Source organism: Mercurialis annua, linkage group LG6 (genome assembly GCF_937616625.2).
Source record: "Mercurialis annua linkage group LG6, ddMerAnnu1.2, whole genome shotgun sequence".
Taxonomy (NCBI): Eukaryota; Viridiplantae; Streptophyta; class Magnoliopsida; order Malpighiales; family Euphorbiaceae; genus Mercurialis; species Mercurialis annua.
This window is the reverse complement of record NC_065575.1, coordinates 283483-310681: the sequence shown is the minus strand read 5'-3', so window position 1 is coordinate 310681 and position 27199 is coordinate 283483. Positions and strand designations below refer to the sequence as shown.

Here is a 27199-nt window from a genome sequence, read left to right as displayed (position 1 = left end):
CTTTTATAAAATGTATGAATCTTATTCCTCCAAAATCCACCAAACTAAATGGAGCCAAAACTTCTACTAAAAAAGTTTGATTGTTATTTGCTAAAGCAAATTAGTTTCACTATATAATTTATTACACTAAGCATACATAAAGGCATTTAGTCCACTTCATAATAAAAAGACTAGCAAACCAAGATAAACAATCATAAATAATTAAAAAAAATTAAAAAGAAAGAGACTAATGAGGGATATATAGATATCCAAACAAACCAGTCACAGGTTGAACCGATCGTCATAACTTGATTAATATTCGAACAAAGGGTGAACGCGCCCCCTGAACTTGTGACACGAGGTCATCTAACTCAATTTATACTTTTTTGAGCAACTAATCCCAAAACTCTCCATTTTTGGTCAAATAACCCAATAATTTATATTTTTATTAAAAAACCTGATTATCGCAATAATTAGAGAAGTATTTAATTACATTTTTGCATCTCTCACTTCCGATTTGTATTTTACGCATTTTAAAAATACAATTATGGGGTTATTTGACCTAAAAATGAAGAGTTTTGGGGTTAGTTGCTCAAAAAAATATAAATTGGATTAGATGACTCCGTGTCACAAGTTCAGGCGGCGCGTTAACCCTTTGTTCATTAATATTCGGATGGATAAAAAAATTTATCTGAATTTATACTCAATGCTTACAAATCAGGGATTGATATGATAACAATTTGAAATGAGTTCTAATAGAATATAAAGACCACGAAGATGGCTGCAAGTCAAATACTAAAATGATAATTCAATCACAGTGGAAACTCTCTCTCTCTACAATTTTTGCTCTCACTTCTCTCTAAGAAAAGGTCTCTTCTTCTTCATCTTTTAGAGGGTGGGAGAGAATGATTTCCGGTTAACCGGAAAATCATTCTCTCTCCGCCCATATTACTAATTATTATAGATCTACTTGTTTTACTTCAATAAATCTTAGTTTAAAGTCAAAATTTTGATTTGGGTCTTATTGATTCTCTTGTTGGAATAAAGTTAAGGTCTTTTATACCTTCTTTGCTTAGATTTCTTAGATCTCATAAGAAATTTTAGTGTTTGTTTGAGCTTTAACTTTTAAAGACTTGTAGATCTAAGAAATTAAAAGGGTATGGATCTATCTTTTTAGAGTTTAAATGAAGATGAAGATCGAAGATCGGAAATAGTAGGTTTCAAAGGATCAAGCGGATTGAATGGAAGATCGGAAAAAGAAAATATCGACACACCCTCTCAACGGAATCGTTGTGTTAAAGTTTGGGGATTTATGTTTAGAATTTTCTTTTTTTCGATTATTTTTTGCTTGTATCTTATTGTTTCCTATTATTTTATTTTAATATTTGAAAGATCATATATGGATCCATTGTTATATGACTTTCACGTTTTGTAAGTTGAATCTTCATAATCGACTCTATCGTTTGAAAAAAAAAAAATACTAAAATGTAACTTTATACATAGAGATCTAAATCAAGAGATAAACCCTTATTCATTCTTTTTATTACTTCAATTATCTTCCATCACAAGATAATTGATTTAGGCATTAGAGTGTAGTCGGACTCAACCGATCCGACTCATTTTGACATATTAGGTCTAAAGTAAGATCTAATCTGTTGTTGATAAACCATCAATAAGTATATGATAACTTATTTTTAAATTTTAATTATTTTAAATATATCATGCCAACTGACTATAAAATTAAAATATATGTTAATTAAGAGGGTAAATGGTCATTCAAATCTAAAAACAATGCGCGCTGGATGAAGTGCAAAAAAAAAAATTTAATTGATAAAAAAATAATATATTAAATTAACTATAAAATTAAAATTTATGCGTAGTGACCGCCACTTTTAAAGTTTATATGAAAAATTGTCATTTAAATCTGATTGTTTATATTACGTACTGGTTGTGTCATGCCATATTTAAAACAAATAAATGAACATTTGTGATATAAATTTTTTTAATTATTGCTTATTTTTTTAAATACTAAAAATTTTACATGGCGAACACACAATTAGTTTGTTGCATATAAATAATATGACGCAACGGTCGTATCAGATAATTTTCCCTTAAATCTTATAACAAACCTTTGCTTGAATTATGTATATATAAGAAAAAAACTTTCCGATAGTGGGAGGTTAATTTGAAAGATTAGAGAAGTCTAAATTAGAAAGAGAAGTCAAAGCAAGAAAGAACCATTATTGAACAGAAAAACAAGGCAAAAAAAAGGGCATAGCCGAAAAGTATACATAATGCCCGCCAAGCCAATCCAACATTACTAACAAGCTGACCACCAATTGTTCTTCAATGTCCGCACCACACAGGAAAGCAGCTGCTCGCGTACCCCCTTACCTCTTTCCTTGTCTCATCGGCTTAATCTCCCTTACCCTTCTTTTCCTCTACCAGGTATCACGTACGTTTATCATTTACATTTTTGATTTTCATTTATAAATTGTTCACTGAGGAATTTCGTCGAACAGGTAGATAGTTTCGCCTCCAGAACTAAAACTGTCGCAGGTCACAACTTAGACCCAACACCATGGCACATTTTCCCTCCCAAGACGTTCGACGAAGAAACCCGCCAAGCGAGAACTTACAAAATTTTACAATGTTCCTATCTTACTTGCCCATATACCAACACTACCTCCCCCCAACAACATCCTTCCTATTCCTCTTCTCAGGCGGCGAATGCTGTATGTCCTGATTTTTTTAGGTTTATTCATCATGATCTTGACCCATGGATACATACGGGAATAACCAAGAAGCATATAATGGAGGCCAAGAAGTTTGCGGCTTTTCGCGTTGTGATTTACGGGGGGAGATTGTATTTGGATCTTTATTATGCTTGTGTGCAGAGCAGGATGATGTTTACCATATGGGGATTATTGCAGCTGCTGAATAGGTATCCTGGAATGGTACCTGATGTTGATATTATGTTTGATTGTATGGATAGACCCGTTCTTAACAGGACTGAGCATAGCTCCATGCCTTTGCCTGTCTTTCGCTATTGTACTACTCAAAATCATTTTGACATTCCATTTCCTGATTGGTCCTTCTGGGGCTGGTAAGACTGCTTCACTTTTATTATCATTAGTGTCCCTATGTTGAAAACATTGGTTGTTGTTTGTTAAAATTAATATGAATTTCTGCATGTTGATGGACTCATTTGCAGGCCCGAGATAAATATAAGACCTTGGAATGAAGAATTTCCAGACATTAAACGAGGTTCTCAATCCAAAAGTTGGTCCAGGAAATTGCCTCGCGCATATTGGAAAGGAAATCCAGACGTTCTTTCTCCTATTCGTACAGAATTAATGCAATGCAATCACTCTAGAAAATGGGGGGCACATATCATGCGGCAGGTCTCATTTGCATTACGATGTCAAATGTTTTTCCTACTCTTGAGTTGTCAATATGAGAAACCTGTTTCCTCATAAATATGTTTTTTATGCTTACTCTTTGTTGTGTTCCAGGACTGGGGCGAAGAAGCACAGGGTGGTTTTGAGAAATCCAAACTAGCAAATCAGTGTGATTACAGGTGAGAATAACTCTCCCTTATGATAGGATGTAATATTCCATGAGGATGTCCATAAAATTGCATGAGCATTTTGTTTACATGTATGTATACTTTCCAGATTTGCTTTCTGCATAAAAAGGCAATCTACCTATTCTACTTTATATTCAGTGCTATTGCTCCAAACTCAGTATTTTATTTCATCAAAATCCCATTAGCAAAATAGTTCATGTTTGATCTGCATCATTTTTATTAACTGCCTGTTGCAAGCACTACCTCAAATGAGCTTGTGCTGTCCACCTTGTCATTCCTTTACAAAGATGTATTTGTTTCAGAGATAAAAATAATTATTCTACTCATTGCAAATATTCCTTGTTAGTTCTTAAGATTGACAGATGTTGAGTTTAGCACCTCATAAATTTCCTGTAATTTATGAAACTTTTTTCTTCTAATCAAGTAGGTGCATTAATTTTTTATCTGATTATCTTCTTCTTTATTTCTGCTCCCATCCACATCATGTAGGTATAAAATTTATGCTGAAGGCTTTGCCTGGTCCGTGAGCTTGAAATATATCATATCTTGTGGTTCGCTTGCACTCATAATTTCGCCACAGTATGAAGATTTCTTTAGCCGTGGCCTTATCCCTTTAACAAATTATTGGCCTGTCTCTTCTGATGAGTTATGCCAGTCTATAAAGTTTGCTGTTGACAGGGGCAACGTTAATCCATCTGAGGTATGTTCAACTTGTACCTCTTTTACTTCATAATTAGGATTAACTCTATTGCTGTGTTTAGATCTTTATCTTGCCTAAATTGGGTTTCAGATTTCTAATTTCATCTGAAACATTAAATTGTTGCAGTTGTAGTGATTATAATAATTAGTTTCTGTGTGTTTGGTTTTGTTCTTAGTTTGATGTGAACCTCTGATTGTGGTTGCAAGTTGCAACTGCATATATTGGTTCCCTTGACAAACTGGTTATGCCCTGCTTCACCAAGCCAAATAAAATGGATTTCAAAAAAACTAGTCAGCAATTGACATGTAATTCTTTTCGAGCAACTGATTACTGTTTAATACATTGCAGAAACTGACCATCCTATTAGATTTGTCATTTGTACACGAGCATGGACTAGCTACAGCACAGATATATAGTTTTTTTCTTTTTCTGTAAATATTAAATTCTGAATGCCCTGCAATTTGAGGAGCAGGCTCAGGCAATCGGAAAAGCAGGACAGAATTTTATGGAGAGCTTAAGCTTGGATGGAGTTTATGAGTACATGTTCCACCTCATAAAAGAGTACTCGAAGCTGCAAGACTTTAAGCCTGCCCCACCATCTTCTGCAAATGAAGTGTGTGTGGACTCCCTGCTCTGTTTGGCTGACCCAAAACAGAAGCAATTCCTTGAAAAGACAACAGCATTCCGTTCTTCAAAGCCACCATGCGATCTGCAGGCTGCTGATGAGAGTTTAATCAGGAGTTGGTTACAAGAGAAACAGAGAGTCATAGAGGATGTGAGAAAAATGGAGAATGTGAAAGTGTGAAGACCTCCAAGTTGTATGGTACATAAGTTTGCAGGCACATAGAGAAGTTGCTTATAGTTTTTACCTTGACAAAAGGAGTTGAAGAGCCAGAATGACATGGACTATCATTCGTATATAAGACTTCACTATTCATCTTGAGGGAGTTGTTATATGAAATACCCAATAATCGAATATTGTCAGCACCCAAGTACGAGAACTCAAATACGAACCGTTAGGATCTACATTGATTCAATTGTTTCTTTAATTTTCTTGTATACGTATGTTTTATATAGCAAATTCAACTGCAGAAAATTGATGAACTTAGATGTGCACATGCACATATTTGTAAAGTTGTAAATGAGAATGGAATTGGTAGGAGCAATGAAAGTCGAAAGACAATCTTTTACTACGACGATGAGTCACTACAATGGACCAAAGAGAATAAATTGTAACGTTGAGGGATTTTTTTTTTGTGGTTTATGGTATTATATGAGTTCTATAATTAATTGAAAGATAATGAAACTCAAACAATATACGAACTTTCAAAACCCCTCGAATTGTTCCTTTTATTAAAAACTTCTACAAACATCAAGTATAAACCTTGAGACGTTCAAATACATAATGAGGCGAATTACTCCTACCATATTTGTTTGGAACTGATATGACGCGAGATTGTATATCAAGTTAAATAAATAATGGACCAAACTAACAAAATCGTGAATATCTAGCAAAAACAGTAGAGTTGTAGGTAGATATATTCAATTTGCCAAAAAAATAACCTGTACTTTTTCCCGGATAATTAGATAGTAATTTGATGATTAAAAGAGAAGCAATTATAAAGGTAAGAGAGTAATAAAAGATGTGATGCCAAAAAGGAAAAGGAAATAAAAAGAAATCCCTAGCCACCCACTCTTTTCTCTCTGTAATTCAAATCCAAAATATGGCAGATACCGGAGTAGTTACCGTCTACGGCAATGGCACTCTCTACGATACCACTAAGAAATCCACCTTCTCCGTCAAGGTCGGCCTCGCACAGATGCTCCGCGGCGGCGTTATCATGGACGTCGTTAATGCCGAACAAGCCCGCATCGCTGAAGAAGCCGGAGCCTGCGCTGTTATGGCCTTGGAGCGCGTCCCCGCCGATATCCGCGCTCAAGGCGGCGTTGCTCGCATGAGCGACCCTCAACTCATCAAAGAAATCAAGCAGGCAGTCAGCATTCCCGTCATGGCCAAAGCCCGAATCGGCCATTTCGTGGAGGCACAGATTCTAGAAGCAATAGGCATCGATTACATCGATGAAAGCGAAGTCCTTACCCTAGCCGATGAAGATAACCATATCAACAAACATAATTTCCGGGTGCCTTTTGTTTGCGGTTGCAGGAATCTAGGCGAGGCCCTGCGCAGAATCCGGGAAGGAGCCGCTATGATTCGCACCAAAGGGGAAGCCGGCACCGGAAACATCGTGGAGGCAGTTAGACATGTGAGGTCTGTGATGGGGGACATTAGAGTGTTGAGGAATATGGATGATGACGAGGTCTTCACTTTTGCTAAGAAAATTGCTGCTCCTTATGATTTGGTTATGCAGACTAAGCAGTTAGGAAGGCTTCCCGTCGTCCAATTCGCAGCGGGAGGAGTAGCTACTCCTGCTGATGCTGCTATGATGATGCAGCTCGGCTGTGATGGCGTCTTTGTCGGCTCTGGTGTCTTTAAGAGCGGTGATCCTGCAAGAAGAGCTCGTGCTATTGTTCAGGCTGTTACCCATTATAGTGACCCTGATGTGCTTGCGGAGGTCAGTTGTGGACTCGGTGAAGCTATGGTTGGTATCAATCTTAATGATGATAAGGTTGAAAGGTATGCCAATCGCTCTGAGTAGTTACAGTTTCCCAATTCAAATGCTGGATTTTGTACCCGTCTTGCTATTATTGTTGCGCTGTTCAAGTTTACAGATAATTAGTATATGTGTTTTAGAAGCTGCATTGCCTAGCTTACGTATATCATTGGTTCCATTCTGTAACCTTAGAAATAATTGAGGGTTTTTGTTTCATGTATTCTTCTTCTTGGTGGAAACAGTGAAGTTTGATGCAGATTTACATTTATATAATAATTATTGATTGCTCTCTCCATTAATCATTTAAGCTTAACCCGTTGCTCCTTAACTACTTGCATATTGTTATAATTCTATTCTTACATGTTCAGACAGTTGATACTCTTGGTTTTTTAAAGTTCATGGTGTTAAGTTGTTCTGTTATCTTGTTGGCTGCTGTTATTTTCTTTTAGCTTCAGTCGTCATTGATGCTATTGGCTCCTTTAATTACGAAATTGTCTATCTTTGTGTTGTGATTATTATGGCTTATAAGCATTGTAAATTTGAAGTATAGAATAGAACATGAATTCTTATTCTGTGTTTCATGTTATGTGCATCTCTCCTTCCTCTCCTTTGCTAAGCAACCTGATTCTATGAATAGAAAACAGGACCGTGTCGGCGTGTTTAATTTTTATATTGTAGTTAGAGTCTATTTCAACTATTTCTGGTCTTTTGATAGCCTTGCTAGCTGGTTGAATATTTCAGTGTAAATGATCTCTTCCCAAAAGTTGGTGATCGAAAGCCTTGCATTCATTTTTATCAAAGATAAGATGCATTAATCACCATTTGTAGTGATGATTGATTCTTTTTGAACTAGAGCTGAGTTGCATTCACCACCAACTTAAACTCTTTTGTTTAAGAGAACTTATGTGCCTCTGTTTCTTTCTTCATTAAAATGTTGTGTATTTTGTATACATGTTGGGTAGTCATCGGACACAAAGCATTATTGTTTGGAAGTATTCTTTCCCGTTTAGGGTGATCTGCATTTTGAATTTTGTGATCATATTGTTTTATTGCTCTTGGACCATGTGGACCCAAAATTAGGTTGGAGTTCAGTTTTGGGCTAATCCCATACTGCTTCAAGTTCCATGGCTTAGATAGATGTAAAGTTGTTGGGTTAGTGGCATGGGTGATGGATGTGGTATGACGATTCTGTATCATTAAATTCTGTCCATAAATATAATGCAGTGTAGTCCAAACTAGTTTCTAATTAAGGTTGAAATAATTCAAGTCTATATTTGTGGACAAGAATGTCCAAACTAATAGTTTCTCATCTCACCTCATATGTGGTCCATTAAAGTCTATATTTGTGGAAAAGAATGGCCTTTGCCAGAAATCTTTAATCAAATTAACATCCATACACTCACTTTTGCCATGTAATTTGTCTTCTATCAATCTCTCTCTTTTTTCCTTTAACCCAATACTTTGGTATGCTTGCACTGATTGTGTGGTTGAATTCCTTAATCCTTTTAACTTTAAAGGTTTTTATTTCCCTTTGATTGATAACTTTTCTGGTTAATCTTGTTCGTAGACATGTAAAATATACATATATACCATATAAAGTGAACTTTTTTTTTTCTGTCCCAAGATTTGAACATCATTGTTCAAGTTGGATGTTAGTTATATAATCACATTGCATGTTATCCCAGCACCACCTTTGGCAGGTTTTATTCCAATCCCTATAAAACAAATACTATGTTACAAACTTGGTAGATACATGAGAAAAAGCCAAAAACAAAACTTGTCAAGCACCACTACTTGTATGATAATTAGACGGATAGGTCTTATGTTTGTAGATCAGCTGCAGAGAGATTACATTTAAAGGACTAATTAAGGTGATAAGTTCATTTAACTAACTCATGGTTTCCACATTTTACTTGAAGGGTCATGTAAAAGAATTTACATCATAGAGTAGGGGTGGGCATGGACCGGTTAACCGGTCCACGAGGTTAATATGTAAACCGGTCCATAGTAGTTCGGTTTTTAAAATTAAAAACTTAAACCTAAAATTTTAAACGGTTAACCATTAAATCGGTTAACCATTTAAAACGGTTCGGTTTTTCGGTTTTGCGGTTTTTAACCATGAAACCATTAAAAAAATTAGATATAAAATAAAATAAAATTTATAGATAAAATTTTAAATATATTCTAATAATTAAACTTTAATTTTTATTCTATTTAATTATTAAAATATAAATTTTATTTATTCCTATTTCAATTAGGTATATAAATATTTTATTAAGAAAAATAAAGTTCTTTATATATATATATACTCCTAAAATAAAAATATATTGATAAATAAAATATTTTTTAAATATTTTTTTTGTTTAGAATTTTTATATGTGTAGATGTAAAATATATTTTATTTGAATAATTAAAAACATATGTATGTATATATATATAATCTATAAAAATATATATTATTTATAAACCGGTTAACCGATTAACCGCGGTTTTTAAAATTCCAAAACCTAAACCTAAACCATTAACCATAAAAATCAAAAATCAAAATCTAAACCTAAATTCTTGGACCGGTTAACCATATTTTCCGGTTCGGTTTTACGGTTTCGGTTCGGTTTTGCGGTTTGACCGGGTTTTTTGCCCACCCCTATCATAGAGTATGGATTTTTAGCAGAATAATGTACAGTTTTGTTAGTAAAATTAGTTGAATTACTTAATTGACATAAATAAAGTATGATATAGTAGTTTAACTTATTTTCAGTCCAAAGTAATCTAAATCTAAATCTAAATCTAAATATATTAATAGTAATATTATTTATTAATTATAAATAAAAATAAATAAATATCATAGCTTGTAGTGTTTCTTTTGATATTTTTTATTTAGATTATTTTGGACCGAAAATAAGTACAGCAACAATATCGTACTTTATTAATTATTTCTTATTTTATATTAATTTATAATATAATTAATGACTAATTATAAATTTAAAGCAAGAAACGTTATTAATAGATGTAATTGATCATAATTTTCTTCAATCTTCGTTATTCTTTATACTCTACATTATTAATTAAAGTAGTGGAAATTATGATTAATTATACAAAGTACACATTTAAGGATCAAATAATAAAAAATACTCCATCTTGTTCCGTTTAAGAAGAAAAATATCTCAATTTTGCATGGCATATCTAAGAGGTGCATATCATGTTAATGTTATTTTATATAGAATTTTCTTTTTTTACTCTTTTAATTTGTTCTAAAATTAATGACTATTACTGTAAACACAATTTACAATAATCATTATTAATAAGGGTAAGAAAAAATATATATTAATAATTGTCTAATTCATGTGCAAAAGTAATATAATTTTCTAAATAAAACAGAGGTACTTTATATATATGATATTTTTTGCAGATGAATCCAATGAGAAACCAGTGTTTAACAAAAGAATCAGTACTTGGTGTTATTTTGTTAGTAAAACAAATTGGACTTAGGTGTATTAGTGTCACCTAATTACTAGTAAAAATCAAAGCAATGAATGCAAAAAGAAAAATGACAATGGTAGGCCAAATCTAAAACTGGTTTCATCTCATGGACCATGTATGTATGCCATATATACGTAAAAGTATTTAGAAATCACGTGAAAATCGTGTTTGATAGCATATAGCCATATATGGAGATCTCATCTTATTCTTCCTCTTGTTTTTTTAATTTATATTTGAACTCATTTTTAATTTACTACTATTGAATAAGACGATGAAGGTGACTCATGAGCTGCTGCCCATGTGCCCGTATATATATTAATGCAAATTGCAATGAGAAGTCTCGTAATTATTTCTCAATCATTAATTAAGTACGTACTTAATTACTAGTATATTAAAACTAAAACTTGATCCACAATCTAACTCCAAATAATTAAACTATTAAAGTGTAGATGCCAAAAACGAAGTCACCCCCTGAAATTAGACTTGGGAATTCGTGTCTGCGGGTCATAAACGGGTCAAACCCGTTTAGACACGAACACGATTAGCCTAAACACGAACACGACATGATTATTAATCGGGTTTGATTTACAAAACCCAAACACGACACGGATATTACACGGGTTACACGACACGACACGTATAAACACGTTTATCTAAACGTGTCAATGAATCAACCCGTTTAAAGTGACACGTTTGAACCCGTTTAATAATTTAACTACTTTTTTAATTTATTAAATATAATACTAAAAGAATTATTACTAAATTTTGCGATAAATACTATTTTAATTATATATAATATAAATAATTTAATTAAAATTAAAAATTTAATAACATTTAAATTATAAAATTAAATAATATTTAATTAAAACTAGTTAACCGTGTTTAAACGGGTTAGACGTGTATAACCCATTTAGCCATGAAATTAACCGTGTCAATGAAGTAGAAAAAACCGTTTGATGCTCATAAATGCACCAAGGGAAATAAGAAACAATTAATCAACGTCTCTAAGCAATTATAGATATGAAGGTCTGAGAAACCAAAACAAAATCCTTCACATTTAAAATATCGTTCCTTTGCATACAACTTAACTTATTGTTTTTTTAATTTTATAAAATCAATGTTCGACTCCAACATGCAAAGGTCTAAAAGCAACGACTTGTTTTGCTTATAATAAGTCCAAAATAGCAAAAGGATGTTTGGTTTCACATTTCTTCAACTTTCAATACCCATATCGTCACTCATGTTACATTAAACTCCAATTCTTATAGTATCATATAGTATCTTTCAAATGTATAAATATGTTCGAAAGTTAATATAACACATACTTAGAACATCTCCGACCATTCTTTTTTTTTTCTTCAATGTATTATAAATGATAATCTAGTCAATGTATTATAAATGATAATCTAGTCCTTACTTTAACTAAGTTTTAAATCTACAAATGTGATTCCTTTAAATTATTAATTTTTTGAACAAGAATCAAATAAGTTTATTGCCTTGAAATTAAATTATATTTTTTTTACTTTTTTTGTTCCAAAATCAAATTGGGAATATTTTTAATAGAATTGAAAATTATAGAGTAATATTGAATTCATATACAGCTCAAAAGGCGTAAAGCAAAGGAGTAGATGAGTAATTAAAGAAAATAGCGGGAAGGTGAGGCGTTGAATATACTATGAGAGACACGGAGAGATGTGTGTATAAGTAACTATAATCTCATTTTCTTTTACTTAAACAACAATTTTTAAGTCTCCCTCTCTTCATTTTTATTTAACGATAACTCTACAATTTCACCACATCAAAATGGGGAATTACAGAATGTGTATGTGTTTCATTCGCAAGTTCAAAGTCATGGAGGCCGATCCACCGCCCGACGTCAAGGACGCTTTCACTAAATACACTGACGCTGCCTCCCACATGACCGCCGATCACCTCCGTCGTTTTCTGGCCGACGTTCAGGGCTCCGGCGACGTCAGCTCCTCCGATGCAGAGAAGCTGGTGGAGCAGATACTCAACAGGAGGCATCACATCAGTAACAAGTTACACATGATCAGACACAACAACACTCTTACTCTTGACGATTTTCACCATTACTTGTTCTCCCCAGATCTTAATCCTCCCATTCGAGAAAACCAGGTATGTTTAATCAGTAAGAAATCATTAGACATAGAGAGGACTGAGGAGTAAGTTATACTGAAATGAGCGGTGATGATCAGGTATACCAGGACATGACAAAACCGCTGTCCCATTATTTCATATATACGGGCCACAATTCTTACCTAACAGGCAACCAGCTGAGCAGCGATTCCAGTGACGTCCCCATCATTAATGCTCTCAAGAGAGGCGTCCGTGTGATTGAGCTTGATTTGTGGCCTAATTCTACCAAAGATGACATCGATGTTCTTCATGGCAGGTTTTCTCTTCATTCATGCCTCTCTTTAGCTAACCATTTATTATTATTATTGCTTCTGTGCCTCTTCAATCTACCCTCATGTTTCCCTTTTCCAATTCCATTCTTTTTTTACCTTTATACATTCTCTCGCCATTCATCAGTAATCTAGGCATGATTTGCAGCTAATATAACAGATTTTTGGATTAATTTGGCCTAAAAGAAAAGATTTCATGTTCTATTTCTAGTTTACACCCTATAAGAACTAACTTCAGTCTTCAGATGCAGGACAGGACAACTTCACAAAATTAATCTAACTCCTTATTGATAGAAATGTTTTCAACCTAGAAACTTAATCTCTGGATCTTCATTGACACATCTACTTCTGAATGCAGAACTCTGACTACTCCTGTGGGACTCCTTAAATGCTTGAAATCCATCAAACAGTATGCCTTTTCATTCTCCCCTTACCCCGTTATAATAACCCTCGAAGACCACCTTACTCCGGACCTTCAAGCTAAAGTAGCTCAGGTGACTTTTTACTTCCCCCATTTGGCTGTAAATTCACTCATTCTCTGTTGCTCACTTTACTTACTGATCACCAATGTTGTTGCTTTTAGATGATCATTGACACGTACGGGGACATCTTGTATTATCCTGAATCCCAATATTGCTTGGAAGAGTTGCCTTCTCCAGAAGATCTAAAGAATCGCATAATTATTTCGACCAAACCTCCCAAGAAGTATCATAAGCCTAAAAGTTTCAAGAGCAATGGAAAAAAATCTCAGAAAGATAATGATTCTGATGATGATTCCTGGGGGAAGGAGCTATCGGACCTTGTATCTGATCAAGAAGAAGGTGAAATGGTGCGTTAGGAAATGAATTATTCCCTCTTTTGCGCCATCATGCATGTCAAGTACATATAAACATTCCACCGACTGAAAAATCTTTTGTCATTTGCTTGCAGAGTGACAGTGATTCAAGTGAAGCCAGTGATGATGAATTAAACCATGTGGGAGTCGATGCATATAAGCGTCTAATCACCATTCATGCTGGAAAGCCCAAGGGTGGGTTAAAGGAGGCTCTAAAGGTTGATCCCAATAAAGTTAGACGCCTTAGTTTGAGTGAGAACGTACTAGTAAAAGCTACGGAAAATCATGGAATGGATGTAATCAGGTAAATATTCATTCATCTTCCTAGTTCAAGTTGGCTCAGATCATGCTTAAAATATTTGTGTGCTTGATAATTTCCTTTCTACTTGATTTTGCTCAATATTTCCAACAACTGAACTGAACCAATTAGTTTCAATCTGTGTTCAGGTTCACCCAGAAGAATATCTTAAGGGTCTATCCTAAAGGCACTCGATTGAACTCTTCCAACTATAAGCCACTAATTGCTTGGATGCATGGAGCTCAAATGGTTGCATTCAATATGCAGGTTTGTTTCAACTTTCTTCGTTAAACTTGCTGGGTTTGAAGTTTAAATTGACAATCTAGCCATCATCTTCTTGTATTTCTTATTTCTTAAATGACAAATCCACATAAAAATGGTGAAAGTCCATAGTTATTAAAGGCGAAAGGCGACCCGAGGCGACAAGGGTCCAAAAGCCTGAGGCGCAAGGCGTGGGGCGAGGCGAAAGCCTTTTGGAGAAAAGGCGACCAATTAAAATTAAATTAAAATATATTTCTACTAGTCAACTGATTTATATAATTTTTATTTTCTATTTACTAATTTAATAGTTTAAACTTTATTTTATGAACTTAAATATATTTTTAATTTACATTTAGAAAGCTAAATTAGCTTTTTTTGCTAAAAACAAGAGTCATTTGATAACTTAACCATTACTGATGTTAAAAAAAAACCCATTTATTATAGATTAAAGCCTTTCAATGTATAATATAGGTGTTGGGCTGGTTAAGGGAGGCCCAATAAAATATTAGGGGACCTCTATTCTCTTTCCCTAACCTATTCTAATTTTCCAAACCCTAGACACAGCAGCCGCACGTCAGTCATCTCTTCTTCTTCTTCCTTTAATAACTATGGGTGAAACAAAGGACCTTTAGATGAAAAATATGGTTTCACAGTAGTTGTGTTCATTTTAAGCTACTTGATTGTTAAATAGTCTCCATTCTCAAATTGGTTGAAACTTGAATGCTTTGTTGCTGTGTTATTAGCTCGTGCGAATAAGAAAAAGAAAGATTATGGAGTATCTAATAATACAATATGCGGCTAGTGGATTCTAAAAAATGGGGAGGACTGCCCCCTGTTGTCCAGCTTTACCTTTTAACAAGAAAATAAAACAAAATAATGCAATATGTCAAGATCAAGTGAAAAGGTGACTAATTTACAGCTGAAGGTGGTCAGAGGGTGATTAGAAACAAGTCAGAATAGTCTGCAAGATATAAATATAAAACAAATCATTAGTCAATTAGTTAGAAACTTAGTACTGTTTACAAGTAAAAAAAGGACAAAAAGAAGAACCGAAGAGAATTAACTGTCTAAGTTTTGTAAGCTTGAGTTAAATTCTCGTAGCTGTTTCAGTGGAAGTCGTCTTGTTTGTTCTTCTACAGATGATTTAGCTGTAGTCATTTGTGATATGCCTTCTCATAACGTTTTTGCTTCTGAGGTCTGGAATTGATCATTTGTATATTCCAGGGATATGGTAGAGCTCTTTGGCTAATGCATGGAATGTTTAGGGCTAATGGAGGTTGTGGTTATGTGAAGAAGCCTGATTTTCTGATGACTAGGGGCCCACATGCTGAAGTGTTCAATCCTAAAGCCAAATTACCTGTAAAGAAAACTCTAAAAGTGAAAGTATATATGGGAGATGGATGGCACTTGGATTTTAAACCAACTCACTTTGATTTGTATTCTCCGCCAGATTTTTATACCAGGGTAGGTTGGATTTCTGATGCTTAATATGTTATTAAAACTTATTGCTTACTATACTAAGCTTTGATTGCCAATTGTGTATGAAAGAACACAATGTGATTGTTGGTAACTGAAATGGCAGGTTGGAATAGCAGGAGTGGCAGCTGATGTGAAAATGGAGAGAACCAAAATAATAGAGGACAACTGGACACCTGTTTGGGGTGAAGAGTTTACATTTCCGCTGACTGTTCCGGAACTGGCTTTACTTCGAATTGAAGTTCATGAATATGATATGTCCGAAAAGGATGATTTCGGTGGGCAAATCTGTTTCCCCGTTTCTGAATTGAGACCAGGAATTCACGCAGTTCCTCTTTTTGATCGCAAAGGAAAGAAATTAAACTCCTCTAGGCTTCTCATGCGCTTCCAGTTTGTCTAAGTCTATCAACATGTATGTAAATATTGTTAATTCTTCGGAGATTGTTGATGTCTAAGCATTTTCTATGTAGTCTCTTCTTTTTTCCATTTCCATATTAATTTAAAAAGGAAAGGTTTGAAGTTGTTTCCTACATGTTTGCACATAGCAAGTATCTGAATGTGCTTTTCTTTGGTATTAGGAAATGAATTTTTCAGAGTCAAGATTATTTGCTTACCTTTTGTTATCTAGTTTAATTTTGTAAATCCATTTTTAATTAGAAGTGTATATCAAACTCGAACTTTTACAACTCCTGTGAAATTGACCAAGTGTCTGAAATCCATTAAATAGCAACCCTTCTCCGCATCTCCATACCCAGTGATAGTTATAACACTTGAAGATCACCTCACTAACAACCTTCAAGCTAAAGCCGCTCAGGTACTCGTTTTCTCTCTCTTTTTCCTTTCATGAATATTAACTGCCACTCTTTCGCAATAATTACAGTTTGAATGCTGTCGTGCAGATGATTATTGAGACATTTGGAGATGTACTGTTTTATTCGGAAAGAATTTGCTTCACCAAAGGAACTAAAATACAAGATTATTATATCTACCAAATGATAATATGAATCATCAAGTATTCAAATTAAAGTTACTTCACTAAATTAAAATGTAGGGAACTTACTGCACCGGTGGATCTCATCAAAGTTTGCATATTATTTAAGACAATGCCTTTGTGGCATCTGAATATCCTGTTGTGATTACATTTGAAGATCATTTAACTGCATATCTCCAGGCTAAAGTGGCCGTGGTGAGTATGGATTTCCAGTCAGTATTTTGTAGGAGTGTAACTTTAGTTTAAGCTCATCAATATTCATTTTGCCTGTAGATGGCCAAGAAAAAATTCGGAAATATGCTTTTCTCTCTCAAATCAGATCAACTGGACAGATTTCCTTCACCAGAACAATTGAAGGAAAAGGTTTTGATTTCAACTAAACCCCCAAAAGAGTATCTTGAAATTCAGAATAGCAGAGAAAGAGATTCACTGTAAGCCAAGAAAATCATCAAAGAAAAAACACACCGGATGATGAGAAGGCAGGTTCTATTCAAGAATTGCAGATTTTAATTAAAGAATATTCTATGTGATGCACCATGTTCTTATTTTAAATGCTCTCGACTTTCCGTATAAATAATTGCCTGCTCGGGTTTCGGTAAACAGGAGCAGCTAGGTGAGCAAGACCATGCACCAGATGAAGACGAAGAGAAGGCATACTCTGGATATAGGAACATTATAGCCATTCATGCAGGAAAGCCGAAAGGTCCATCAGAAAACTTGCTAAGCATTGATCCAGACAAAGTTAAGACGTCTGAGTCTGAGTGAGCAACTGCAAGAACGCAGGGAGAAGAAATAATTAGGTAAATGTTATGATCGCATATTCTGCCTATCTACATCGCAAGATATGAATTTGCTTTACTGATGACAAGAAGTATCAAACACTATCTCGGCAAAATAATTATCATAGCAAGCATAGAGACAGTAATTGCTTCTTTAAATAGGTTCACTCAGCGAAATTCCCTTAGAATATAACCAAAAGGAATTCGACTTGATTCGTCTCATCATAATCCATTTGTTGGGAGGAAGCATGGAACTCAGATGGTCGCGTTTAATATGCAGGTTAGTTGTCTTGATTGTCTTATATAAAATGGCAGTAAATTAGATGGCTGGTCATTAGAAGAAACAATGATTTGAATAGAAGACAAGTGCATATCAGATTGCAACAATGCACCCAAACAGTAATTATGCATCATACCTTTTGTCTTCTCCCTCTCTGTCTGCAGGGGTATGGCTAGCAGCTCTGGGCTTTGGGTTATGCAGGGAATTTTTAGAGTTAATGGTGGGCGTGGTTATCTGAAAAAGCCTAGCTTCTTGTTGGAACCTCATTATCATCCCACGAAGACATTCTGAAGGTGCATTGACTGTTGCAATATATAGACTCATTCTTACTCTACTCATCTTAATTTTAGTTATAAACAGGTAAAGATTACATGGGGGAAGGGTGGCACTTGGATTTTCACCAAATGCATTTTGATCTATGCTCCCCGGACTTCTATGTCAAGGTAACAACATCTATACATGTCAATGTTTTAGTTAGTTGAGGAATAATTGATCCGTTTATTTCAGATCTCTGTTGCTGGGGTGGCAGCTGATAAGGCTAAGCGGAAAACAAGAGTTATTGAAGATGACTGGTTTCCGGAATGGAATGAGGAATTTGTATTCCCACTGAGCTGTTATGAATTGGCTGTTCTTTGGATTCAAGTATACGAGTATGATCCACCAGGACATCCTGACTTTGGAGGCCAAACTTGTTTGCCTGTTTTAGAGATCAGAACTGGGATACGATCACTTCCATTACACGATCGTAAAGGAGTGCAGTTTAAGCATGTAAGGCTTCTTATCGAGTTTGAAGTTACTTGATGCTGAATTAATGCTCCAGATATTATGTTGCACTATAATGTCCTAACTTGCAATTATTAATTGAGAAACAAGGCTTGATGGTCAGCATTATTAATTAAAAATGTTGTTGCTGGAAATCCCTATCGGTGGCCTAACATTTTTTTAAAAGATAAAGTCTCATTCTGCATTATATTGTTAATTAACAATTCATCCGATACCTACTTGAGTTGAGATTGATGGAACAAAGTAATTAACGCATCAATGTAAATTAATGGTGTTTTAAAGTCAAATCCCCTGTGAGAGACGTGCCTCAGCCTCAGTATTAATTTATCATATCCCATTCTGTCACCAACTATTAGCTTTCTCTCATTTTTCAAAAGTTTAAAAATCACATGCTGATGCCAATGCTGTACTTATTTAATACATAAACAAACATGTTTTCACCAAATCATTTGGACTTTTTGATCGCTCTTTAGGGAACAGGCAGCCTGGCTGTAACAATTACTACGTTACATACTACATAGAATCATGTTGCCTGGGCTCACTATACCTTTTGCTGATTAATGCAAGAAGAAAGATAAAATTTAAACAAATAATGAATTAATACCAAAAAAATAACATAGGGGCCATCGTATTAATGGTGGCTACCAAAAGAATATTGAGCAGAAAAACAAAACAAAGAAACTTCAATCTGAAGGAATGGTGGAGTATGTACTAGAGGAGACTCTACCAGGGGACCCGTCGCACAAACCTATTGCTCTTTCCAAATTAGCCACAATCTCCATAATATTAGGCCTTTCTTTTCCCTCCAAATTTACACAATGCACTGCAGTGTAGGCCATTATCTCTACCGCCTCCACTTCTTGAATCGCTGCCGGACTCACTCTTTTATCCAACACTCTCTGCATCTTCCCTGCAGCTATCAGCGGCGCCGCATACTCCACTACTTCTATTGGACCGCTGCCTTCTTCTTCCTTCTTGAAAACAGCCTTCTTACCCGTCAAAAGCTCTAACATCACTACTCCTAGCCCATAAACATCACTTTTTGCTGTCAGTACGTTCATTACATAGTACTCGGGATCGATGTATCCTACAGTTCCGGCTGCCTTGGCCGACATGAATTCTCGATCCGTCTCTGGCCCCTTTAGTGACAACCCAAAATCGGATACTTTAGCAGTCAAATTTACATCTAACAGTATGTTGGACGACTTGATATCTCTGTGAATAATAGGTGGCACTGCATAGTTGTGGAGATACTCAATTCCTCTTGCAGCATCTAGTGCAATTTTGATCCTCATTCTCCAGGAATTTAAAATGCTGCTCTTGTTTCTGTGCAAGTGATCATGGAGCGACCCATTGCTCATGAACTCATAAACCAAAAGCCTCTCATCCATCTCTTCGCAGAAACCTATTAGATTTACCAAGTGCTTATGGTGAAGCCGCGACAACAATGCTAGCTCTGATTCAAATGCGCTTTCCTTCTCCTGAAATTTCTTCATCTTCTTAACTTTTTCTCCTCTTTTAATAGCCACTAGCCGACCATCTGCAAGTACGCCTTTGTAAACACTGCCAAAGCTTCCGGCACCAATCTTGCTTTGTGCTGAAAAATTGTTTGTAGCTACAACCAGCTCTGCTAGTAAAAAGTCCTGGGTTTTCTCCAAATGCTTAGAGGATGATTCACTTCTCTGGCGCCCCAATGTCCCTGAACTGCTCCCCAATCTCCGCGAGCCATAACGCCTAGCGGAAAAGGATTTCAGAGACGGTGTAGCAGGTGTAGAGCCATATGTAGTCACAGAAGTTGCAGTCTCATGGGCATTAGTAGCAGAGGGCTGCACAAGATTCTGATTTCTACTTCTCATTTTCAGTAAATTGTATAAGCAATAAATAATGGTGCAGAAGCCTGCAAAGCTACCAACCGATCCAAAAACTAGAAAAGCCAAAGAGTACTTATTTTGGGGCAATGATGAAGGAAGTGGCTGAGATGGCGGTGGCATTGTTGGGGGCAACGGCAGAGCAAATGGAAGCTCAATCCGGCATGATTTGCAGATATTCCCAGAGCCATAGCACAGAAGCTCAGAGTTAGGATAGAGACCACAGGCGGTGCATGAAGATTGAACACATGGACCTGGGATCATCATTCCTAATGGAAGATTAAATGCATGATGAGACTGAGACCATCCCTGTCCCCAACAAATCATGGACAAATTTCTTGTGCTGAGCCCACACATGAAATCCATACCAGCCACTATTAGCTCGAACGGAACTTCTCCTGATACGTTGCCGTTGAGTAGAAATTTGTCTGCACCTCTTCCCCAGCATTTTACCAATCCATTTGATTGGCCAATGGCACAGCTGAAATCGGATGCTAGAGCAAGCCCTGAAAATTCAAAAGCTGAATTAAAAGGAACGTCCAATTCTCCCCCCTCATTTCTCCCTTTACATACCAGACTTCCATTGCTGGTCAACCCACAGGCATGGGATTTTCCAGCAACTATATTTAACATCGTAAAGTTACCAAACTGTCTCCAAATCTCATCGCCCACATCATTAATACCCCAGCAATAAACTTTGTTACTATTTCTCAGAATTCCACACGTAAACCCACTGCCGGATGTGAGCGTAGTGAACTTAAACGCCGCACCAGGCAATGGAAAAAGAGAGCCACCTCTGTCTTTGCCTCGCCAGCACTTGGCTTCACCGGAGTTGACCTCTCGTGCGCAAACTTGATCATCTCCCACAGCCAGATCAGTTAAGCGGACGGTGTTGCTGTTGTAGATGCGCCTGGGGTGGAAGCTTGAGGAGTTGGATGCGGATAGTGTCTCCCAGCAGAAAACGCTGAAGCCTCCAGAGCGAAGGGCGCAGAAGAAGGTGAAGCCTGCAGAGATAGCTTCGAAAGAAACGTTGGGCTGGACTGAAATTAAGTGGCCATTCCGGTAGCATTGAATTCTCTGAGTAGGTTCGCCGGCGACAATGCCACAGACAGTAGCAGTGGCAAAGGTGGCAGCAATGGTAGAGGAAGAGCCAAGACTGTGAACAAGAGGAGCAAAGTGGAGGATGATAAGGAAGAGAATGGAGGTGAATGTCATTTGAAAGGAAGGTTGAAAAGGACAGAGGAGTAGTGTTCTTCATTAAAAATGAATAGCACGATGAATAATAATAATAATAGTATATTTGGTTAGGCAAAGAAGAGGCGGTCCCATCCCATAGACAAAGTCATCATATCATTGGGTTGACATTGTTAATTTTCATAGGATTGGGTAGTAGAATTCACAACTGACTGCAGGTGTTAATATCTTGAGTCTCATTCAGATGAATGATATTCATATAAGAAGACTGATGTGGAGTGATGATTGGGGTTTTTGACATATTTGTGTCTGATAGACACAAATATTCCAAGTTTGTGCCTCCCACCCCCAGTCTGCTATCTGAGATAGCGGGCTGCTGGTTTTTAGAACCAGCCCGCCACATGAGATGGCGGGCTGGTAGCTAATTAGGGTGATTAGCTTAATCACCCTAATTAGCACCAGCCCGCCATCTCATGTGGCGGGCTGGTTCCTGATCCTCAATCATTGGGAATCAGCCCAATGATTGGGGAGAGAGTTGGGGAGAGAGTTAATTACTCTCTCTCCAATCATTTGAAGCTGATTGTGCAATAATTGCCCAATCAGTTTATTTTTTTTAAATTTTTTTTTATTTAACCAATGAATTGTAATTTACGTTAACTATTTTCGGGTTATTTTCGGACACTTCCGAGCGTTATTTTATAAAACAAATTTAAAGAATATTGTAGTTGATCTTTCAAAACCTGATTTTTTTGTCCGGTTTTGATTAGTTCGTGTCCGGTTTTAATTACTTCCGAGCGGTTTTGATACGTTTGTCCGGTTTTGATTAGTTTCACAAAATATTACCCGTTTTGATTAGTTTCACAAAAAATCAGGTTTTGAAAGATCAACTACAATATTCTTTAAATTTGTTTTATAAAATAACGCTCGGAAGTGTCCGAAAATAACCCGAAAATAGTTAACGTAAATTACAATTCATTGGTTAAATAAAAAAAAATTTAAAAAAAATAAACTGATTGGGCAATTATTGCCCAATCAGCTTCAAATGATTGGGGAGAGAGTAATTAACTCTCTCCCCAACTCTCTCCCCAATCATTGGGCTGATTCCCAATGATTGGGGATCAGGAACCAGCCCGCCATATGAGATGGCGGGCTGGTGCTAATTAGGGTGATTAAGCTAATCACCCTAATTAGCTACTAGCCCGCCATCTCATATGGCGGGCTGGTTCTAAAAACCAGCAGTCCGCTATCTCAGATAGCGGACTGAGGGTAGGAGGCACAAATTTGGAATATTTGTGTCTATCAGACACAAATATATTAAAAACCCTGATGATTGCAGGTGATGGTGTGTCCATGTGCCAAAACGCAAAACAACCCACCATCATCACCACCTTTTCTCTCTCAGCATGCGGCCCATCCCTCTGATTATAGGACTCATTATGGCCCTTTATCAACACTCTCAACACATCCTTTAAAGGGGACATTAGTATCTATTTTTTAAAATAATTTGATTTCCTACCTCAATAAACAAAAGATAGTAAAAATATCTCATAATTCTAATGCTTTTATTTTTTTACTTTAAAATATGTTTGTATTATAATTATACCTACTTTTATTTAATTTTTTATTCTAAATACCTCATATGACACCTGTCATATTTTTACATTTTTCTCTCCTCTCCCTTCTTCTTTTTCTTTTCCTGTGTTTCTTTTTTCTTCGTCAATTTTCTTCTTCTTCTTTACTTCTTTTTATCTTCTCCATTTTTCTTTTTTCGCCGTTCCTTCATCGATTCGCCGCTGTTTCTTCATTGCTCCACCGTCGCTACATTATTCATTCATATTTTTTTTCTTTAATTCATGGTGATTATTGCGATTTTTTAACACTCAAATATAAATAAATTATTCTTGATTTTTTTTTTCAATTTTAGATCTAAAAATCTGCAAAAAAAAAACAGCATCTGATTATCATATGATTATCATAACACTGCAGTAAAAAAGATTTAAAAAAAAAAACAGTCTCTGATTATCATATGAGCAGAGGCGGATCCATATATTAAGATATATATATTTTTTTATTTGTTGTTTTTATTAAAAATTTTACTCACTTATTTATTTAATTACTTATTTAAATTTTATTAAATAATATATATATATATATATATATATATATATATATATATATATATATATATATATATATATATATATATATATATATATATATATATATATATATATATATATATATATATATAATCTAAAAAATGTATGCAATTAGATCTCATATCATTATTAATATTTTTGTTGATTGAACATGTAGCTATAGTAATTATAAATCGAGTTTTTCTACTATCAAATTAATAAAGAATGAATTATAAGGTAATTGTTTTTGCCAGAATAAAGTAAAATGAGTTATCAATATTAAAATACATATTTAATAATGCATAAAAAATATATATTTAAATAATAAATTTAATAGTGTGAGTGACAATAATATTTTTAAGATATAAAAATTTATTGTTGATAATATAAAAGAAATATTTTATTTTTGTTTGAAATTTTTAATACACATACGGACCCCACCATATGAAATTTCTGGATCCGCCACTGCATATAAGTATCACTGTATTATCATGTTGTTATCATAACAATGCATTAAAAAAGATTTCTACAAAAAAAAATTGATTATCGTGTAGTTATCACTGTATTATCATCTTGTTATCATAATCATATGATACCGAAATAATAATGTATTATTGTACCTAAATGATAATGTTATGACAACGACATAATAATAAAATTATGATACCAGTATGATAATATGATACCTATATGAAAAAAATTACATAAAAATTATGAACGAGATGATAATGTGAAGAAAATAATATGATAATGAAGTATAATAAGGTCATATTATCATACTATTATCTTCACATTATCATCTCGATATCATAATTTTTTGTAATTATTTTTTCATACAGGTATCATATTATCATACTATTATCTTTACAATATCATCTCATTATCATAATTTTTCTGTAATTTTTTTAGATATATGTATCATATTATCATACTATTACCATAACTTTATTATTTTATTATCATCTGGTTATCATACCGGTGTCATAAACCTTTTTGTTATTCTATTTTCACGTACGTTATCATCTAGTTATCATAACCTTATCATAATTCATTATCATCTAATTATCATGCTCCAGTTTTATGATAACGACATGATAATCAAACACTATTTTATCATACATTATCATAAATGTTATCATATATGTACCATAAATATTATCATATCATTATCATATGACACTATTTCTGTAAATTTTTTCCATGTAAGTATCGTATGATAATATTATGATAACGATATGATAATCAAACATTATTTTCTGCAGATTTTTTTTCCTGCAATGTTATGATAATTACATGATAATATAGTGATACTCATATGATAATCAGAGGATGTTTTTCTATATAAAAATTATCTTTTCTGCAGTGCTATGATAATGTGATGATAATGCAGTGATACTCATAAATATGATAATCAGATGCTGTTTTGTTTGTAGAAAATCGTTTTTTTTATCATAAAATCGTTTTTCATGCAGATTTTTAGATCTAAAATTGAAAAAATCAAGGAGTAATTTATTTAGATCTGAAAGTTAACATAAATCGTATTAATCACCATGAATTAAGAAAAAAAATTAAATCAAATATGAAATGAACGGAGAGCAATAGTAAAATGATGGCGGAGCGGCGACGGACTGATGGCGGAGCGACGAAGAGAAGAGAATAAAAATGGAAAAAAGAAGAAGAAGAAAATGGCTGGAAAAAACAAACAGGGAAGAAGAAGAAGAAGAAGAAAGATAGCGAGAAAAAAGAAAAAAGTGACAGTTATCACTTAGAGTAAAAAAATAGTTAGAGTAAAATAATAATAAAAATTAGGTATAATTATAATATAAACATGTCTTAGAGTAAAAAAAATAAAAACAATAAAAAAGTGAGGTATTTTTTTTATCTTTTTTTTATTGAGGTAGAAAATCAAATTATTTTTAAAAATAAAGTATTTATCCTAATTTTTTCTCCTTTAAAACCTAATAACTAGGTCATCTCAACGAGAAAATTACCCACCATCATCATCACCTTTTCTCTCTCAGCAAGTATGCGGCCCATCCCTTGTAACTCTCTGATTCAGGACTCCTTATGGGCCTTTATCAACAAAGGGTCAACGCTGAACTTGAGACTGAAGGTCATTTATTTTAACTTGTTTGAGCAACTAACCAAAAACTCTTTATTTTTGGGTGAGATAATCCAATAATTGTATTTTTAAAAACGCGTAAAATACAAATCGGAGGTGGTGAGAAATGCGAAATAGAAATTTAAAAGTTTCCTAATTGTTGCGATAAAATTATCCTAAACTTATTTTTGCAATAAAAAAAGTAAATTATGGGGTTATTTAACCTAAAAATGACGAGTTTTGGACAGTGGCGGAACCAGAATTGTTTTTTAGGAGGGTCGAAATTTCACACAAAATATAAAAGTACATTAAATGAAAATTTTAATAATTAAAGTGTTAATGTTGAGTTGATAATAATAAATAACACATAAAAATTAATAAAAACTAAGAATTGAAAAGGGCAAGAGGTGGGAGTTGTATTTTTTAATTTATCTTAAAAAATTAATAAAAAATAAATTTAATTTACCAAATCAATTCATCAAATTATAATAAAAAAAGAAGCTGTAACGTCTAAAGTAGAATATTGATTGTAGTTTTTTTTTCATAGAATACAAATTTGAACATTTTTAATATTTTGTGCCAATTCAGAGGGGCTAAATAACCATTTTTTGCTAACATTATAGTATATAGTTCTTGCCAAAAAAGAATACGATCTTTTTTTGGTAACATTATATGTATGTGATCAATTTAATTGGGTTCTAAATTTTTGCCTACATATTCAATTTATCAAATTATGACAATCATCAATTTAATTCATCACAACCAAACTAATTTATCAAATTATGGTAATCATCAATCTAATTCACCAAATGAATTCATTAATTATGATAAAAAGAGTTAAAGAATAAATAATTTTGACATAAAAATACATTTCGTTCCAGAATTATCGTTCCATAAAAATTATAAGCATCTGCGGAACTAGAATTTTTTTCCAGCCCGAGCTAATCAATATGTCAAAGAATAAATAATTTTAACATAAAAATGCATATGCTTATAATTTAAAAATTATTTCAATAAAAATTATTTCGCTCCTCCAATTTGAGATAAAAAAATTTTTAAAGATTGTGATTTTAGATAAAAAAAAAACAAAATACTCATCTTGTTAATTCCAGAAAATTTTACAATAATAATTTTTTTTTGTAAAAATATAAATTTAATTATATGAATTGTCTTAAATTAAAGGAGTTAGATGAAAATGTATTGATTATTTTCCTTTAGTGCAAAAATAAATCTTAGTAAAATAAAAGAAAAATAAAACAATGATACAAAAAGAATAGAACCAAAGACCTTTGAGAAAGGATGAAAGTCTTAATCCACTGAGCCAAATTGGCTATTGCTACAAAGTAGTCATAAATATGTATATATATAGATATAGAAAAGTTCAGCCCGTGCTAGAGAAAGATGGTGGC

At 34.1% G+C, this 27199-nt stretch overlaps 4 protein-coding genes and 1 pseudogene across 5 annotated transcripts; 4 read left to right on the top strand and 1 right to left on the bottom strand.

Annotated features, from left to right (window-relative positions):
- The first annotated feature begins 2160 nt into the window (after positions 1-2160).
- Positions 2161-5461, top strand: LOC126653960 (uncharacterized). 2 transcript variants are annotated; one of them, XM_056106401.1, is made up of 6 exons: positions 2161-2427; positions 2502-3085; positions 3194-3383; positions 3495-3559; positions 4058-4268; positions 4617-4731. In XM_056106401.1, the coding sequence occupies exons 1-6, from the start codon at positions 2329-2331 to the stop codon at positions 4701-4703; spliced, it is 1236 nt and encodes a 411-aa protein (XP_055962376.1). In that variant the 5' UTR covers positions 2161-2328; the 3' UTR covers positions 4704-4731. The 2 variants fall into 2 exon arrangements, with proteins under 2 accessions (XP_055962376.1, XP_050203922.1); XM_050347965.2 differs by lacking the exon at positions 4617-4731 and adding an exon at positions 4741-5461 and having other exon boundaries at positions 2164-2427.
- A 354-nt stretch (positions 5462-5815) lies between these two features.
- LOC126653912 (probable pyridoxal 5'-phosphate synthase subunit PDX1) lies at positions 5816-7175 on the top strand. The gene has a single exon (XM_050347909.2). It carries the CDS (start codon positions 5993-5995, stop codon positions 6923-6925), a length of 933 nt encoding a protein of 310 aa, XP_050203866.1. The 5' UTR covers positions 5816-5992; the 3' UTR covers positions 6926-7175.
- Positions 7176-12064: 4889 nt separating this feature from the next.
- On the top strand, positions 12065-16256 carry LOC126686831 (phosphoinositide phospholipase C 4-like). The gene is made up of 8 exons (XM_050381091.2): positions 12065-12496; positions 12577-12773; positions 13145-13280; positions 13370-13615; positions 13717-13925; positions 14069-14186; positions 15405-15644; positions 15763-16256. Exons 1-8 carry the CDS (start codon positions 12164-12166, stop codon positions 16054-16056), a joined length of 1773 nt encoding a protein of 590 aa, XP_050237048.1. The 5' UTR covers positions 12065-12163; the 3' UTR covers positions 16057-16256.
- On the top strand, positions 16213-18623 carry LOC126686611 (phosphoinositide phospholipase C 6-like; annotated as a pseudogene).
- Positions 18624-19064: 441 nt separating this feature from the next.
- LOC126685760 (putative serine/threonine-protein kinase-like protein CCR3) lies at positions 19065-21785 on the bottom strand. Its single transcript, XM_050379713.2, has one exon. It carries the CDS (start codon positions 21570-21572, stop codon positions 19173-19175), a length of 2400 nt encoding a protein of 799 aa, XP_050235670.1. The 5' UTR covers positions 21573-21785; the 3' UTR covers positions 19065-19172.
- Between the last annotated feature and the right edge of the window lie 5414 nt (positions 21786-27199).

Excerpts from the sequence above, each read along its gene's own strand:
- LOC126653960 (XM_050347965.2), top strand. The coding sequence starts at position 2,329 with ATGTCCGCACCACACAGGAAAGCAGCTGCTCGCGTACCCCCTTACCTC. Across the intron at positions 2,428-2,501 it reads CCCTTCTTTTCCTCTACCAG|GTAGATAGTTTCGCCTCCAG; the intron begins GTATCACGTACG and ends TTCGTCGAACAG. Across the intron at positions 3,384-3,494 it reads GGGCACATATCATGCGGCAG|GACTGGGGCGAAGAAGCACA; the intron begins GTCTCATTTGCA and ends GTTGTGTTCCAG.
- LOC126653912 (XM_050347909.2), top strand. The coding sequence starts at position 5,993 with ATGGCAGATACCGGAGTAGTTACCGTCTACGGCAATGGCACTCTCTAC.
- LOC126686831 (XM_050381091.2), top strand. The coding sequence starts at position 12,164 with ATGGGGAATTACAGAATGTGTATGTGTTTCATTCGCAAGTTCAAAGTC. Across the intron at positions 13,616-13,716 it reads ATCAAGAAGAAGGTGAAATG|AGTGACAGTGATTCAAGTGA; the intron begins GTGCGTTAGGAA and ends ATTTGCTTGCAG. Across the intron at positions 13,926-14,068 it reads CATGGAATGGATGTAATCAG|GTTCACCCAGAAGAATATCT; the intron begins GTAAATATTCAT and ends ATCTGTGTTCAG.
- LOC126685760 (XM_050379713.2), bottom strand. The coding sequence starts at position 21,572 with ATGACATTCACCTCCATTCTCTTCCTTATCATCCTCCACTTTGCTCCT.